The sequence below is a fragment of the Egretta garzetta genome, unplaced genomic scaffold (genome assembly GCF_000687185.1).
Source record: "Egretta garzetta isolate BGI_Z169 unplaced genomic scaffold, ASM68718v1 scaffold292, whole genome shotgun sequence".
Taxonomy (NCBI): domain Eukaryota; kingdom Metazoa; phylum Chordata; class Aves; order Pelecaniformes; family Ardeidae; genus Egretta; species Egretta garzetta.
The window spans coordinates 739,220-752,076 of NW_009258789.1; the positions used below are offsets into that span (position 1 = coordinate 739,220).

General features: G+C 38.7%; 1 protein-coding gene across 3 annotated transcripts in view; it reads left to right on the plus strand.

Annotated features, from left to right (window-relative positions):
- Positions 1 to 11,912, plus strand: part of TECPR1 (tectonin beta-propeller repeat containing 1) — a 29,968-nt gene extending 18,056 nt beyond the window's left edge. For 2 of the 3 annotated variants that reach the window (XM_009649532.2, XM_035889276.1), the window contains exons 13-25: positions 53 to 202; positions 827 to 984; positions 2,212 to 2,339; positions 2,621 to 2,723; positions 3,406 to 3,502; positions 3,904 to 3,983; positions 4,303 to 4,359; positions 5,836 to 6,010; positions 7,218 to 7,353; positions 7,704 to 7,796; positions 8,562 to 8,668; positions 9,142 to 9,261; positions 9,939 to 11,912. In XM_009649532.2, coding sequence (XP_009647827.1) covers positions 53 to 202; positions 827 to 984; positions 2,212 to 2,339; positions 2,621 to 2,723; positions 3,406 to 3,502; positions 3,904 to 3,983; positions 4,303 to 4,359; positions 5,836 to 6,010; positions 7,218 to 7,353; positions 7,704 to 7,796; positions 8,562 to 8,668; positions 9,142 to 9,261; positions 9,939 to 10,136 — 1,602 coding nt within the window. In that variant the 3' untranslated portion in view covers positions 10,137 to 11,912. Of the gene's footprint in view, positions 1 to 52; positions 203 to 826; positions 985 to 2,211; positions 2,340 to 2,620; positions 2,724 to 3,405; positions 3,503 to 3,903; positions 3,984 to 4,302; positions 4,360 to 5,835; positions 6,011 to 7,217; positions 7,354 to 7,703; positions 7,797 to 8,561; positions 8,669 to 9,141; positions 9,262 to 9,938 lie in introns of those variants that run through there. The other variant, XM_035889277.1, reaches the window with a different exon arrangement.
- Positions 11,913 to 12,857: the final 945 nt, after the last annotated feature.

Sequence of the window (12,857 nt, forward strand, 5' to 3'; positions counted from 1 at the left end):
GAAGGTATATCTGAGTTTGCCTTAGTCACAATTTTTTTTCCTCTTGTCTTAGTATATCCACGTGTTCCTGAATGAAGTCACTATTATAGTTGAAGTTCTGAATGAAGCCAAGCATTCCTTTGCACTGTATACACCTGAACGGACGAAGCAGCGGTGGCCAATCCGCTTGGCAGCAGCAACAGAGCAAGAAATGCATGACTGGGTAATGCTGTGAATTTTTCATTTCAAGCTGCCAATATCTGAAATAAAACATCAAAGCTAGTCTCTGAAATCTCAGCATTACGTTTACAGTACCTACGCTACTTTCTATTTGCACAATTCAGGTTTTTAAAAAGTCTGTTGAAACTTATTTAGAGGCACTTGAGGCTTCCTGTCTCCTCTGGAGTTTGCACACTTTCTGATGCTGCAGTTATCCACAGGAAAACCAATATTGTTTTTCCTTCCCTTCCTATCTCTGGGTATAGATTAGGCTACAAATGAGTTTGGAGTTTAATTCAGTTACTCTATTCTTCTGCACTGGTAGAAGAACTGTTATCTGTTGTCACTGTTGTAGAGAGTCTTATGTATAGGCAGGCAGGCAGGCATCAATGGAAAACCTGAAAGATAACAATCAGATATGGCAAACCATATTGGTTTGAGTGATTGTGTTAATAATTTCTAAAACACTGAATTCCAATGCCTTTGAGAAAAAGCTGCAAATTCACTTTGCTGATTCGCAAGAACGTGGAAAGGTAAAACACTGTTTTGTAATGCTGAAGCATCTGTATGGAAGTTTTTGTTCTCAGAATAAATGGAAGCTTTTCGGTTTTGGCTTCTTGTTTTGTAGCTGTCTTTGCTGAACCTGTCCTGCTGTGAAAGCAGGCGGATTCAAGGCCCTCCTTCTCACCATGCCATTTGGTCAGTTACTTGTAAAGGAGACATCTTTGTCAGTGAGCCAAGTCCTGAACTGGAGGCCGGACCACACCTGATGCCGTGCGATCAAATGTAAGGTTTCAGAAGCTGTTCTTCCTGCATGGGGTGCCATCCAGCAAAGATGTCTTTCATGTCGAGTCAGTGGCTGTGATGGGCTGTTGGAGTGTATAGTGTGCTGCAGGTATCTGTCAATTACAAGGTTAATGGCTGCCTTCATATTCATATTTTAATTCTTAGATGCTGGAGCTATTCATGTGATTTCAAAAGCCTTTCTCACTGAGATACCATTTTTTTGTGATTGCATCTTTAATGCCGCAATTACTTAAATTAAGAGATGGCCTAGACTAAAAGTAAACCTAATCACTGTAATTGTAATGTAATTTGAGCTTTCGGTTTTATCTGAGTCAGGAAATCTGACATTCTTGGTCCTCCATAGTACTATAGTCCAGGAGCAGCTCCTTTGCAGTTTCTATTACAACTACAACAATATAGTACTGCAAACTCTCCAGGCAAAAAAATACCAGCCTCAGAACTGGTGTGTTAAAGGTCAATCTTCAATTTAAAAAATACCCTCAGTTTCAAGTTACTTGCACAAGTATCTTTGAATAATACCTGAGAAATCCTTTAGTATTACCCCTTCCGGGTAGAGCACCTTCAATCACAAAGCTGATAATGCTCTTGCATCTTAGTTTGGGGGATCTGTGACCTAGATGGTCTCCTAACTAAAATACTGCTCTGCAATCTCTTTATTTTCTCCATTCTTCCCCAGAAGAGTACCATGGCCAACTGGCTGTGTAAAGCCCCAGAAAAGGATTAGCGTGCAAAGATTAGGAGAATAGGAGGAACTGAAGCCCTTGTTTTTACCAAGCCCCATAGCAAATACATAAGTATTTGGGTTTTTGTTAGATAAAGGCAATTCCTTCCTCAGAAAAATGAGGATGAAGTTAAAGCTGAGGCAGCTGATGGCCACTAAGACATAAAGATTCTAGCAAGATCATACTAGCGTTTAAAAAAAATACATATCTAAAACACAAGCCATAAAATAAAAGGAAAGTAAAATACTTCAAAGCCTGAAAATTCCAATTGGAGGCAGATGGGTTCCTTCCATCTACTTCTCAGTAGTTAGAGGGAGATGCTTTCAATGGGCAACTGCCTTCACTTGCAGATTGCACGGAGGTTGAACAAGTGAGCATATAAAGTTGCCTGTCCTTAAGATTGATGAGTTGTAGGAGGGGAAAGCATGCATTCCTGATGGACGTGGTGTAGAGTAAATGTAAAATGTTACCCTTTTTCTGGCAGGTTTTGGCGTCAAGTTGGAGGTCATCTCCGATTGATAGAGTGCAATAACCGAGGCATAGTATGGGGCATAGGATATGACCACACAGCTTGGGTTTATACTGGTGGATATGGAGGTGGCTTCATTCAAGGTATGGAAGATTGGTCTGCCGTGGTGTGCACATTTCTTACTTGTCTTCCTGACTGGATCAGCTATTCAAGCTATTTCAGCTGTCCTTCCTTGAGCCTAACTAACATGTAGGATTATACGGTGAACATTAGGAAGGAATTGGTATTGCAGTTTTATATTTATATTTTCAGCCTAAGAGTGAGAAATAGGATAATTAGCAATATTACTGCAGCTATTGGAATTTAAAATGTAGTATGTTTAAGGTTTAGCTTTACTATAACCCAAATTATTTATTTCTCACAGGACTGGCCAGTAGTGCTGATAACATTTATACGCAGTCAGATGTGAAATGTGTTTACATCTATGAGAACCAACGGTGGAACCCAGTCACTGGATATAGCAGCAGGTTATTTACTCAATTTGCTGTATTTTTTACTGTAATTTTTTACTACTGTCAAATGAAACATGGGGTTTGTTCTAGTTTTTCAGAATAGTTATTACAGTTATTCTGTCTTCAGTCTCCTCCAACATTTATTGTTAACCTGAAATGGAAGGAGCAATGTTACTCGATTTTCTAGATTTGTAATTATCCATTCAAAATGGATTTGTAGCAAAACATTACATTTGGGAGTGCACAAAGTGTGCCTACTTGCAATGTCTTTAGTTATTAAGGCCATGCAGCAAAGTTCTTACTAGGGATCTATATACTTATATATATATTGTGCTAAATACACTGGGTCCTTGAAGAGTATATTTGAACACAACTATTGAAAAAGCATATATGTACATCGGTGTCTATACCAGAGAAACTCAGGATTCACCTTCCAATTTTAAATAGTAGTGAGGATTATCACTTTACAGATCAGTTTACATGGTCCTCCAGTTCGGTGTAACTGGAAGCAATTGTACAGCTTCTTTCCCACTATCCTCATCACTCACATGGTATTTCTAAATACACAGACTAATGACGGAAGACTGTTTCGTGTATGAAAGTAGGAATTGCTACAAAAAATAGGCTTTTCTTCCCTTGCCTTTTAAATTCTCTGTTGCAAATAACCTTGAATTCCTTGTACACTGTTTCACCACAGAGGTCTGCCCACGGACAGATACATGTGGAGCGATGCATCTGGCCTGCAGGAATGTACAAAAATCAATACCAAGCCTCCTTCTCCGCAGTGGTCTTGGGTAAATTGTGTCTTAAAAGTCTTTTTACTAAGAAGGCAAAGCTTAGCAACTAGGATACAAGACTTGGGCTTAAGTGACCCAGATTTTCTTCCTGGATTTATCATAATATTTAACCTTGGTTTCCCCATTTATAAAATGGCAACAATCTTCCAGAGTCAAAAGAATGTTAAGCATTGAGTGGGATTTTTTTATTTAGTGGGACTTAGACTACTGCTCTGATCCTTTCCTCTTCAACTGAACTAAAAAGACTTGGGAAACTTCTATATGAATTTATATTGCAGGTATTAGAAGGTTCTTAGCAAGTCATTGCACTCCAAAAGGTGGAGGGAAATCGTGGAAGAGGTTATTTACAGTAGGTGTTGATTGTGCTTGTTATTCTTACTGTCTCCTTTTGACAATAGGTATCCGACTGGTATATTGATTTTAATACTTCAGGCGGAACTGATCGGGAAGGCTGGCAGTATGCAGCAGACTTTCCAGCGTAAGGAGATACCTTCTTCTACCTAAAATACTAGCAGGCAAATGCCATACAGTCTTCATTTCTTCTTGTTTGCTGCTTTGCGTATTAACTGTCCTTTAACAGGCACAAGCGTGCCTTGATTTCTCCCTTTTTATGGGGACACTAACACTGAAATTTGCTGGGTAGGGCAGCGAGGTGAGCTTAGCAAACTATAGTTTCAAGTATTTGAAAGTCAGTCGGCATGTCTGGTGGGCAGATACATAGTCAGTGCTCAGGCTGGCACTGACACTGAAGATGCTCTGACATCCTCATGAACACCTATTTAAATCTCTTTTGGTAGGTCCTACCATGGTCACAAGACAATGAAAGACTTTGTCCGACGGAGGCGCTGGGCAAGGTGAGGAACTAAGATATAAATAGAAGTTTTGAACTTGAATGCTAACTGTTCCCTGGAAGTCTCTGTTAGTTATGAAGGGAAGAGTCTCGTCACCTAATCAAAAGCAATAGTAAAGAAACCTGCAATAAATAACCCACCTCCAGTTGAGAAGATGATGATTGTTTAGCATTGTGGCATTAATTTGAAGCCTTTACAGGTAGATACCCTATGTGATTTTGTGGGATCTGTAGATAAAAGTCAGCTAGTTATTCTCTGTATCAGATTTTCCTTATGGTAAATGATTAAGGAACAGTAGAGTCTAGGTATATTAGTACATACTAGGTCACTTGTAACAACTGGTAATATGTCTTGTATATTAATAGTTTTAACATAGGAATTCCATATACTGCGTACTAGGCTGCAGATAATCCCAACCCCATTTAAGTCTCACAGTACACTACATTCAGCTGTAACCTGGGAAATAGCAAACTGCCACTATATTCTGTTCTGTTAAGCAGGGAACGTCTGTGCATTCACTGTTCTTCCAGCTTTTCTATACTTTCTATACTACAGTACCTAATAGCTATGCTAATAAATTGCTGTGAACTTACAGTTCCACATTGTTCTGTTATTTAGGCTACAAATCTAGTAATTTGTTCCTTGTACAAAAATTTTTCAAGTAAGGTCCTGAAGCATCAAACTGTTGTTCCAGGATGTGCAACAAAACAAATGGCATTGAATCATGAAAATGTTGACTTGAAATAAAATAATCAACTTCAGAAATACCCTCAAACCTAAACATTTCCTCTTCAACTATCAATGGAAAATTGAAAACAAATAGGGAACAGCTCAGGGCTGGATCCAGTTTTTCACAACTGGAGAAGAGAGGGATGTCCTGAGGTTTTTAGGATATTTCATACACAGAAATTGCTGTTGTGATGATAGAATCTAATATAGTTTCCCTAACAGACAGCACTACTTTGCCGCAGTTCCCAGAAGGACCTACCTCCAGCTCTTTAGTTTAAAGCTGTCTTATCTTTGCCTATCTCAAGGTGCTACATAACATTTTGACAGGCCCCACCAAAAAACTAATTGTAAAATTATTCCCTTAACCAAGACAGGAAGGAATGAACCAGGTATGGAGTTCTGTCTGTAATGGGCTTCTCAGCTGGGGTCAAATATTCATTATCCAGCTGTTGCCCAGTGAGTTTTAGAGAGCTGGGGAGCAGTGCAGCACAAGCCACAGACTTCTTGGGCGGCCTTGGTGTTAGAAAGTAACTCTTTTAAAAACAAGCTTTGAGAAATTCAAATGTCAAAATTCAAAACCTGATGCACAACATGATTGATTGTTGTAAACAAACACCTTTCAAATTAAAAATATCTGCTTAATGAGAAGACTTAAGGATTGTTCGCACTGAATTCAACAATGGACCAGGAAAGAAAATTAAGTTACAGAAAGTACATACTTCTGACGGGTTTGGGGTTTTTTTACTTCAGAAAATGTAAGATAGTCACCAACGGGCCATGGCTGGAAGTGCCTCCTGTTACCCTGTGGGACATCTCCGTAATTCCCAGTTCAGATGCAGATGACGAAGAAGCAGTAGCACTGTGGGCAATCAGTGACAAAGGAGACGTGCTCTGCAGGCTTGGAGTGACACAGCAAAATCCAGCTGTAAGGCTCCCTGTTTATTTTTACTGCCTTATTGATGTATTTAATGTAACAATGCAAGTACATACACACAATCATTCAGTGCCTTTTCTTATAGCACCTTGTTATTTTTTTCCCCTTTATATCCCGGATTTGAAAGTCCTTGCCCATCAACTGTAACACAATTTGCTGCCCACATTTCTTACAGTAGCGCTTCTCTTGCATAATCTACCTTAGCTTGTGCCACATTGCTTGCAGGAGCCTCTCCTCAGCCCGTTTATCTTCTCGTGAAGCATTTACTCCCACTTTCTGCACTGATAGCTTAGTTGCTTGTTGGTTTTTTTTTGAATTGTTGATACTGTGTGTCCTGTTTAAATAAACTGCCCAGGGATAGAATTTCTTTAAAGCATGGTGCCAATCTAATGCCTGTTAATATCAGGAGGATTTTGTCCATTGACTTTTCTGGGCCTGGAAATGACTCTGCTTATGTAAAAGACAGGTTGGCCTGGACATACCTACAGATTTGACTTTTTTCTATGAACTGGGACAGATTTAATGAGTGAACATCCACTACAATATGCAGAGAGAAACAGAGTCCCAGTAACTTCAATAGGAATACTTCTTTCCTAATAATAGACACATGCTGAAACACCAAATTAGGCTTGATACACACTAATTTTAAGCCATATTTATAACAGGGGGAAAAAAACCACTAGTGATATACCTTCAGGGAATTTGGAGAAAAACTGCAAGAAGTTGAAAATTTATAGGATTTTTTTTTTCTTCCTGTTCAGTCACTTAAAATAGCACAGATCCATTAAGCAGTGCAACAGCAAGAACTGGAATACTTTGCCTGGAATTTGAAGCCCCATATCAGTCAATTTTTGTGAGGCTATGGTTCTGTGTAATCAAAAAAGGGGTTATTAAAAAAAAAAAACCACACAAAAGGGCTGTAAGCTCAGCCATTCAGAGACATGTAGGTGCCTACATCCCAGCAATTTCAACAGAAAAGGCCCTCTTAGAGTTCAACATAGATATTTATCTCAGAGAGTTAAATAGCCAAGTACTTTGAGGATCAGAGACCTTGTTTGTGTTCAGTCACAAGGTACAGGAATTATTCTTCAGAATATTTTTCACTATCTAGGGTTTTTCCCGTTTGGCAATAATCAACGATATTTTATTATGGAGTTTTTAACCGTTGCTTCATAATTTGTCTTTTGTGATTTGTCAGGGAACATCCTGGCTTCATGTGGGAACAGATCAGCCCTTCATTTCCATCTCAATTGGAGCGTTTTACCAAGTGTGGGCTATTGCTAGAGATGGTTCTGCCTTCTATCGGGGTTCAGTGTCTCCAAAGAAACCTGCAGGTGAGTACTTGCACTTTTTTGGTACAGTCTTCATCTTATACATTGTGTTAAGCTCTACTACACTGGCATGTCTGAAAAAGACAAATCTGTTTAGCAGAGGCCTTTCCCATAGCTGTGCAAAACAGTGCATATGAACAATACTCATGATAATTATAGCAGTTAATTTGCTCTTCATTTGTGTGATTTAAAGGGTGGTTTGTTTCTAAAAACAAGCTAGTAAAAATACATTGAGTGTAGTGTCATTCACAGCTTTCTTGCACAGCTATGTATTTCAACTGCAGACATTTCCAAGACTTCTCATACACAATTCTGTTTTCTTAACATTTTACTCAAGTATTTCTGACCTTTAGGTGACTGTTGGTACCATATTCCTTCACCTCAAAAACAGAAGTTAAAACAAGTCTCAGTAGGACGAACATCCGTGTTTGTGTTGGATAAAAATGGTAAGGATTTAAAAAAATTATTTATTAGTGTTACAAAAAAAAAAATCAGTATACATCAGATTGATTTAAAAAGGAGAGGCTAAGTTAGAGCTTCTGCTTGGATCGATGATTACTGTTGCTCCAAGAGGAGTAATATTTTGTATTGAAAGGGAGTAGGCAGCTTGCTTAATCACTGATTGTGAAGACTTGTTCTTTGTTACACCTGATAGTGCCCTAGATAGCATCCGTCTGGGATCTATGCTATTCTTGGGCGGGAGAGAGAGTGATGAATCTCAAAGAAGAGAACTGCATGGAGGATTTTGTCTGAAACCCTAGAATGTACAAAACTGAAGAGGAATACCTTCCTGTTGCAAAACCTAGAAATAGCACCATCATTGCGAGATAAATTATGAAGCACCCTTTTGTGAAGGAAAACAAGCCTTTAACACCAGTCGTCTTCAGAGTTCTTAATATCATTTGCTTTACTTCTCTAGTGCATAGTTCCTTATATGAACATTTTCCCCATGAAATTTTACAAAATGGAGTACTTGCTCTTTTCCAGAAAAGTTACAAAGAATAACTATAGAAATACAAATTCCAAAGTAGGAACTTCATTGTCCTTCACTGTAACACATAAGTCAAAACCAGAACGCATTTCCACAGAACACAGAAAGTATTACCAACTACTGATGTAAAAGTATTAACTACTGATTTGTTAATGTTGTTCACTAGCACTTTATACAAAGCAGACATCCTGAGCTGTAACCAGGACTACTTATTTTACAGGCAATCTTTGGTACCGGCAAGGTATCACACCAAGCTACCCTCAAGGCTCTACTTGGGATCCTGTTTCAAATAATATCCGTAAAATGTCTGTAGGGCCCCTGGACCAGGTATGTATTAAGCTTCCTTATCTCTGTATCTCATTAGTTTATTAAAAATTATCCTTAACATACTTTTGTAATTAAATTAAATGTTCTTCAAAATTATTTTTGTGTAGCTAACTTTATTCCACAAGGTGATTGTCTAAATGCCAGAATCCTGATAGGAAGGCAAAAATCGTGCCAATGAAACAGTGATACAGCCAGCCCTTTGCTGTAAAAAGCCTCATTAATTTACTGTCTTTTTTTTAACAAGGCTATTTTATCTCTCTCCTGCCAAGCCTCACTATGTGGCAATGTTTTAATTACAACATTGGTATCTGGTTGGTTGGTTGGTTGGGCACCTCTCTGGCTAAATCAGAGGAACTTTGGCCTATTCAAGATCAGGACTAATTTCTGAAAGCAGTCAAACAGACATGAAATTTTCACATCTGGGAAGAGCAGCACGAAGAGCACATTTTATGGCCTCTCTTTGCTTTCTTGAGGTCTGGGTGATAGCTGACAAAGTGCAAGGAAGTCATAGTCTGAGCTGTGGGACCGTCTGCCATCGGACTGGTGTTCAGCCAATGGAACCTAAAGGCCTCTCATGGGATTATGGTATTGGGGTAAGTGCTGGGGGCATAATACTGCCTACAAGCTATAAACCCAAATACCCATGGGCACGCTTAGAAAGGAAACTGCCATCCCACTCCAGCTGGCGAGCTTTCTAAAGGTTGCTTATACCTGCAGGGAACTGACCTTTGTTCTTCAGTTTCAGATTCCTTTTTTTAAGTTAATGTAATGGGCTGTGCAGTTATAGCTGGAAAGTAATTTATTTGCATTTGATAAGTATTCATTTTAAATAGGTAATTTTAAAGTTATAATGGAAAAATTCGTAAAGTAAGCAGCATTTTTAGAAAATGGATTCTTTCTGAGTCTGCACGTTCCTCATTGTTCCCTGTATTGCTCTCAGTGTTTTGAGAAAAGCTGTTTCAAGGGTTTGGTCCCTTTTAAGTTGATGGAAAACCTGCAATAGCTCTGTTATGAATGCCTGACCCTACTAATCTCAATTCCCTGTAATAAAAATAATCCTTAGGTTTACTGCCTATATACCTCACTGTCAGGGAGGTGAGGTGTGTTGTGTTTTACAAGGAGCCTTTTTTTCTGATCCAGCCCAGAGCAAGATTACTTTCCTCATGAAAAAGCAGTATCAGAACTAGTAGCATACATAAAGCATCACATCAGATACTGTAATTGCAGGGCGATGTTTCTCCTTTTTTATTTCTTTATCAATATTTTACAGGGTGGATGGGAGCACATTACAGTCAGAGGAAATGCAACTGAAGCATCCAGGGTTGCTATGCATGACACTTCCGAGGAAGACACTGCAGTATCAAAGGATTTAGAAGACGAAGAGAGTAAAGGGAAAACAGAACGCTCTAAAACCCCTCTGATGGTCAGTGAAAGTCAAGAATTGGACAGAAATGCTGTTAACTGTTAAGTTAATCTACATATTGCAAACAAGCAGTAGTCAGTGTAATTTAAAAAGAAACTAAATATCTATTGCCTGGAGAGAAAAACATGACCTTTTTGGGGTACTAATACATTTTACTGAACTGAAATTTGCAATGGGATATTTTAAATACTGATTCCTTCTACTACATCATGTGTGAACTGTGACTTGATAGAGCTAATAGTTTTGTCAAAGCAGGCAAGCTCTTTAGCCACAATGCATTTCTGACCCTTTACCATAGCTGCTACAGAACCATACGAATGTGAATCTTTGCAGATGATCTCTATGTTTATTTCTTTTGTTATGATTACAGTTCCCTTCCCTACCTTTCTCTCCTATTGACACACCTTGCACACTATTCTCCAGATTCATATTTGAGCAGAGATGATGTCGTATCATTTAAATTAATTATAGGCAAACATAACTTGTCCTGATTGTACAGGCATTTGTACATGTGCGTAACTCTGCACATGTGAGTCCTGCTTATATAAGCATGTAGCTTGGGTCATGCTATTCTTGCTCCCAACAGTAAAATTAAATTCTATACAACTCAGCTTAGGGTGCAGTTACCAGTGAGGGCCAGCTTTTGCTATCTTTGCTCACAATGAGCATATCTTAATGAAGAAGTGGAACCACTAGTTTCAGCAAGACTATGTAGTGAGCATGCTCCTAGCTAGTCTTTAAGTGACAAAGCCTCATTCTAAATTGTCAGTCCCAGTGGTGGTAAATCATGTTTTGTCTCCACCTTAACTGGAACCATGACAATTGAGGTATACAGATGCCTGCCTAATGAGGTTGGAAGGCACCAGACACTTGAGGAGTTAGGCTGTGTTCCAGACCATTGCAAATTATGCTTTCATAGTGTAAAAGACAAGAGGAGGTCTTAAATAAGATTCTGACTTCACAGCGGTAGGAATGCAGAACTTTACTGATACCAGTATACTGACGTGGGTTCAGAATGAAGCTCTGCTCTTTGTTTTTAGTAAGTGATTGATTCATCCCTTCTTCAACAAGAAAGCACTTTTTATTCTCAAAAGAAACTTTTATTCCTGTCTTACTCCAATTTGACTGTGATGTGAAATTACTATTTGAAATCCAGTCCTTGGGAAGTGCTGAAAAAGCCGCTCCCAATAGCTTCAGGAAGGCACCACGTTTTTCCCCTGGCAGCAGTTTACAATCATTTGTGTGTGACTGTGTATGGAGTTATTTTTATATGATGAGCAGCGTGGTGTGGTCTCAGTACTGTATTTGTAGAAGTAAAACTTATGTTTGCACGTATTTAAAGAATATATTTGGTATTTTAATGCCAAGGAAAGCACTGTTTCCAAGTCCAAATGTGAATGAAGATTCAAGATGCTTTACTGTTTAAAAAACCCTGTTGATCTGCCCGGTATGTGATTAGAGATTTCTGGTTTATACATACATTATGGGAGTACCGTAAATAACATGTTTGCATTAATGCCCATAATAGGTTTTGCATAACTTGCACAGTATCTTGTCCAAATAAATAACTTTACTACATGTATTTTTAGAGAATTACTAGGATTATATTTTTTCTGCATCTTATCAAAAAGATTTGTTTTAATAGTCAGTGTTTACATACCCAACAATCAAACTGATTTCATACAATAAGCTTTATAATGTACCTTTGCATTTCTCCCTGCATTGCCAAGTTTCAATTACTTTATTGTAAAAAGCTAGGTTTAAGTGAACAAAAGATAAATTGTAAGTAAGTTGTTTCTGTTTGAGTACTAAATATTTGCCTTCTGAAACTATTATTTAAAAAAATATTTTAATTTAAAAATATGTCATTGTTATGGCTAGTTAAAGTAAGGAAAAGTTACTTTAAATTGAAACAATTTTGAAAAATAAAAGTAATTTATCCCTTTTGACATGTCCAATAAAGGAGCACTTTGTAGCAAAGTACCATTTTGGAACTAGCAGTTGTCATTCCATTAAAATGCATGGCTCCTGTGCCTGAATATTCATCGGGGATGGCTGTGTTCAGAGAAGGGGTAACCTTCACCTCTGATGCTGTATTTATAGCTAAATAGCGCATGCCATTTTGGGCTTAGTGTTTTAAATAATGCCTCTTTGTTTGCAGGAAGTCCTGTCAGAAATACACTGCCCACAAGCATTTAAACTCCGTATTTATAATGATAGTATCCGTAATTGCTTCTTAAAGTGATATGCAATTCTTCATCAGTGGTGCTATTAAATACTATTTTTTCCAATTAATTGGTTTCCTTCCTCTGCCAAAGTAACTAAATAGCAATTCAAACACAGCTATCCCACAAAAACATTTCAGGGACAACATTTAGTACCTGGAAACTCTTCAGATCTCCCTTATAATGCACCGGTCTAGCAGACTGCTGACTTTAAAGAATCCTACAAAAAAAATAAAATTACATAAGCTGCAAGTGCTTAAGCCATCATTCACTGTGAATGATGACCCACATTACTTAGAACCACAGAATTTAGGCTGGAGGGGACCGCAGGAAGTCATCCATTCCAAGCCCCTGTAGGCCTGATACAATCAGGTTGCATCGAGCCATGTCCAGGCGATCTCCGAACACCTCCGGGGATGGAGGTTCCACAGCAACCACCTCACGCTGGTATCGGAGGCCACCGCTGCTGCAGCGCGGGGCAGAAGCCCGGGCCCTCTCTGCAGGCCACACCTGGGCCTCCTTCCCCTGGGGCAGCGGCCCC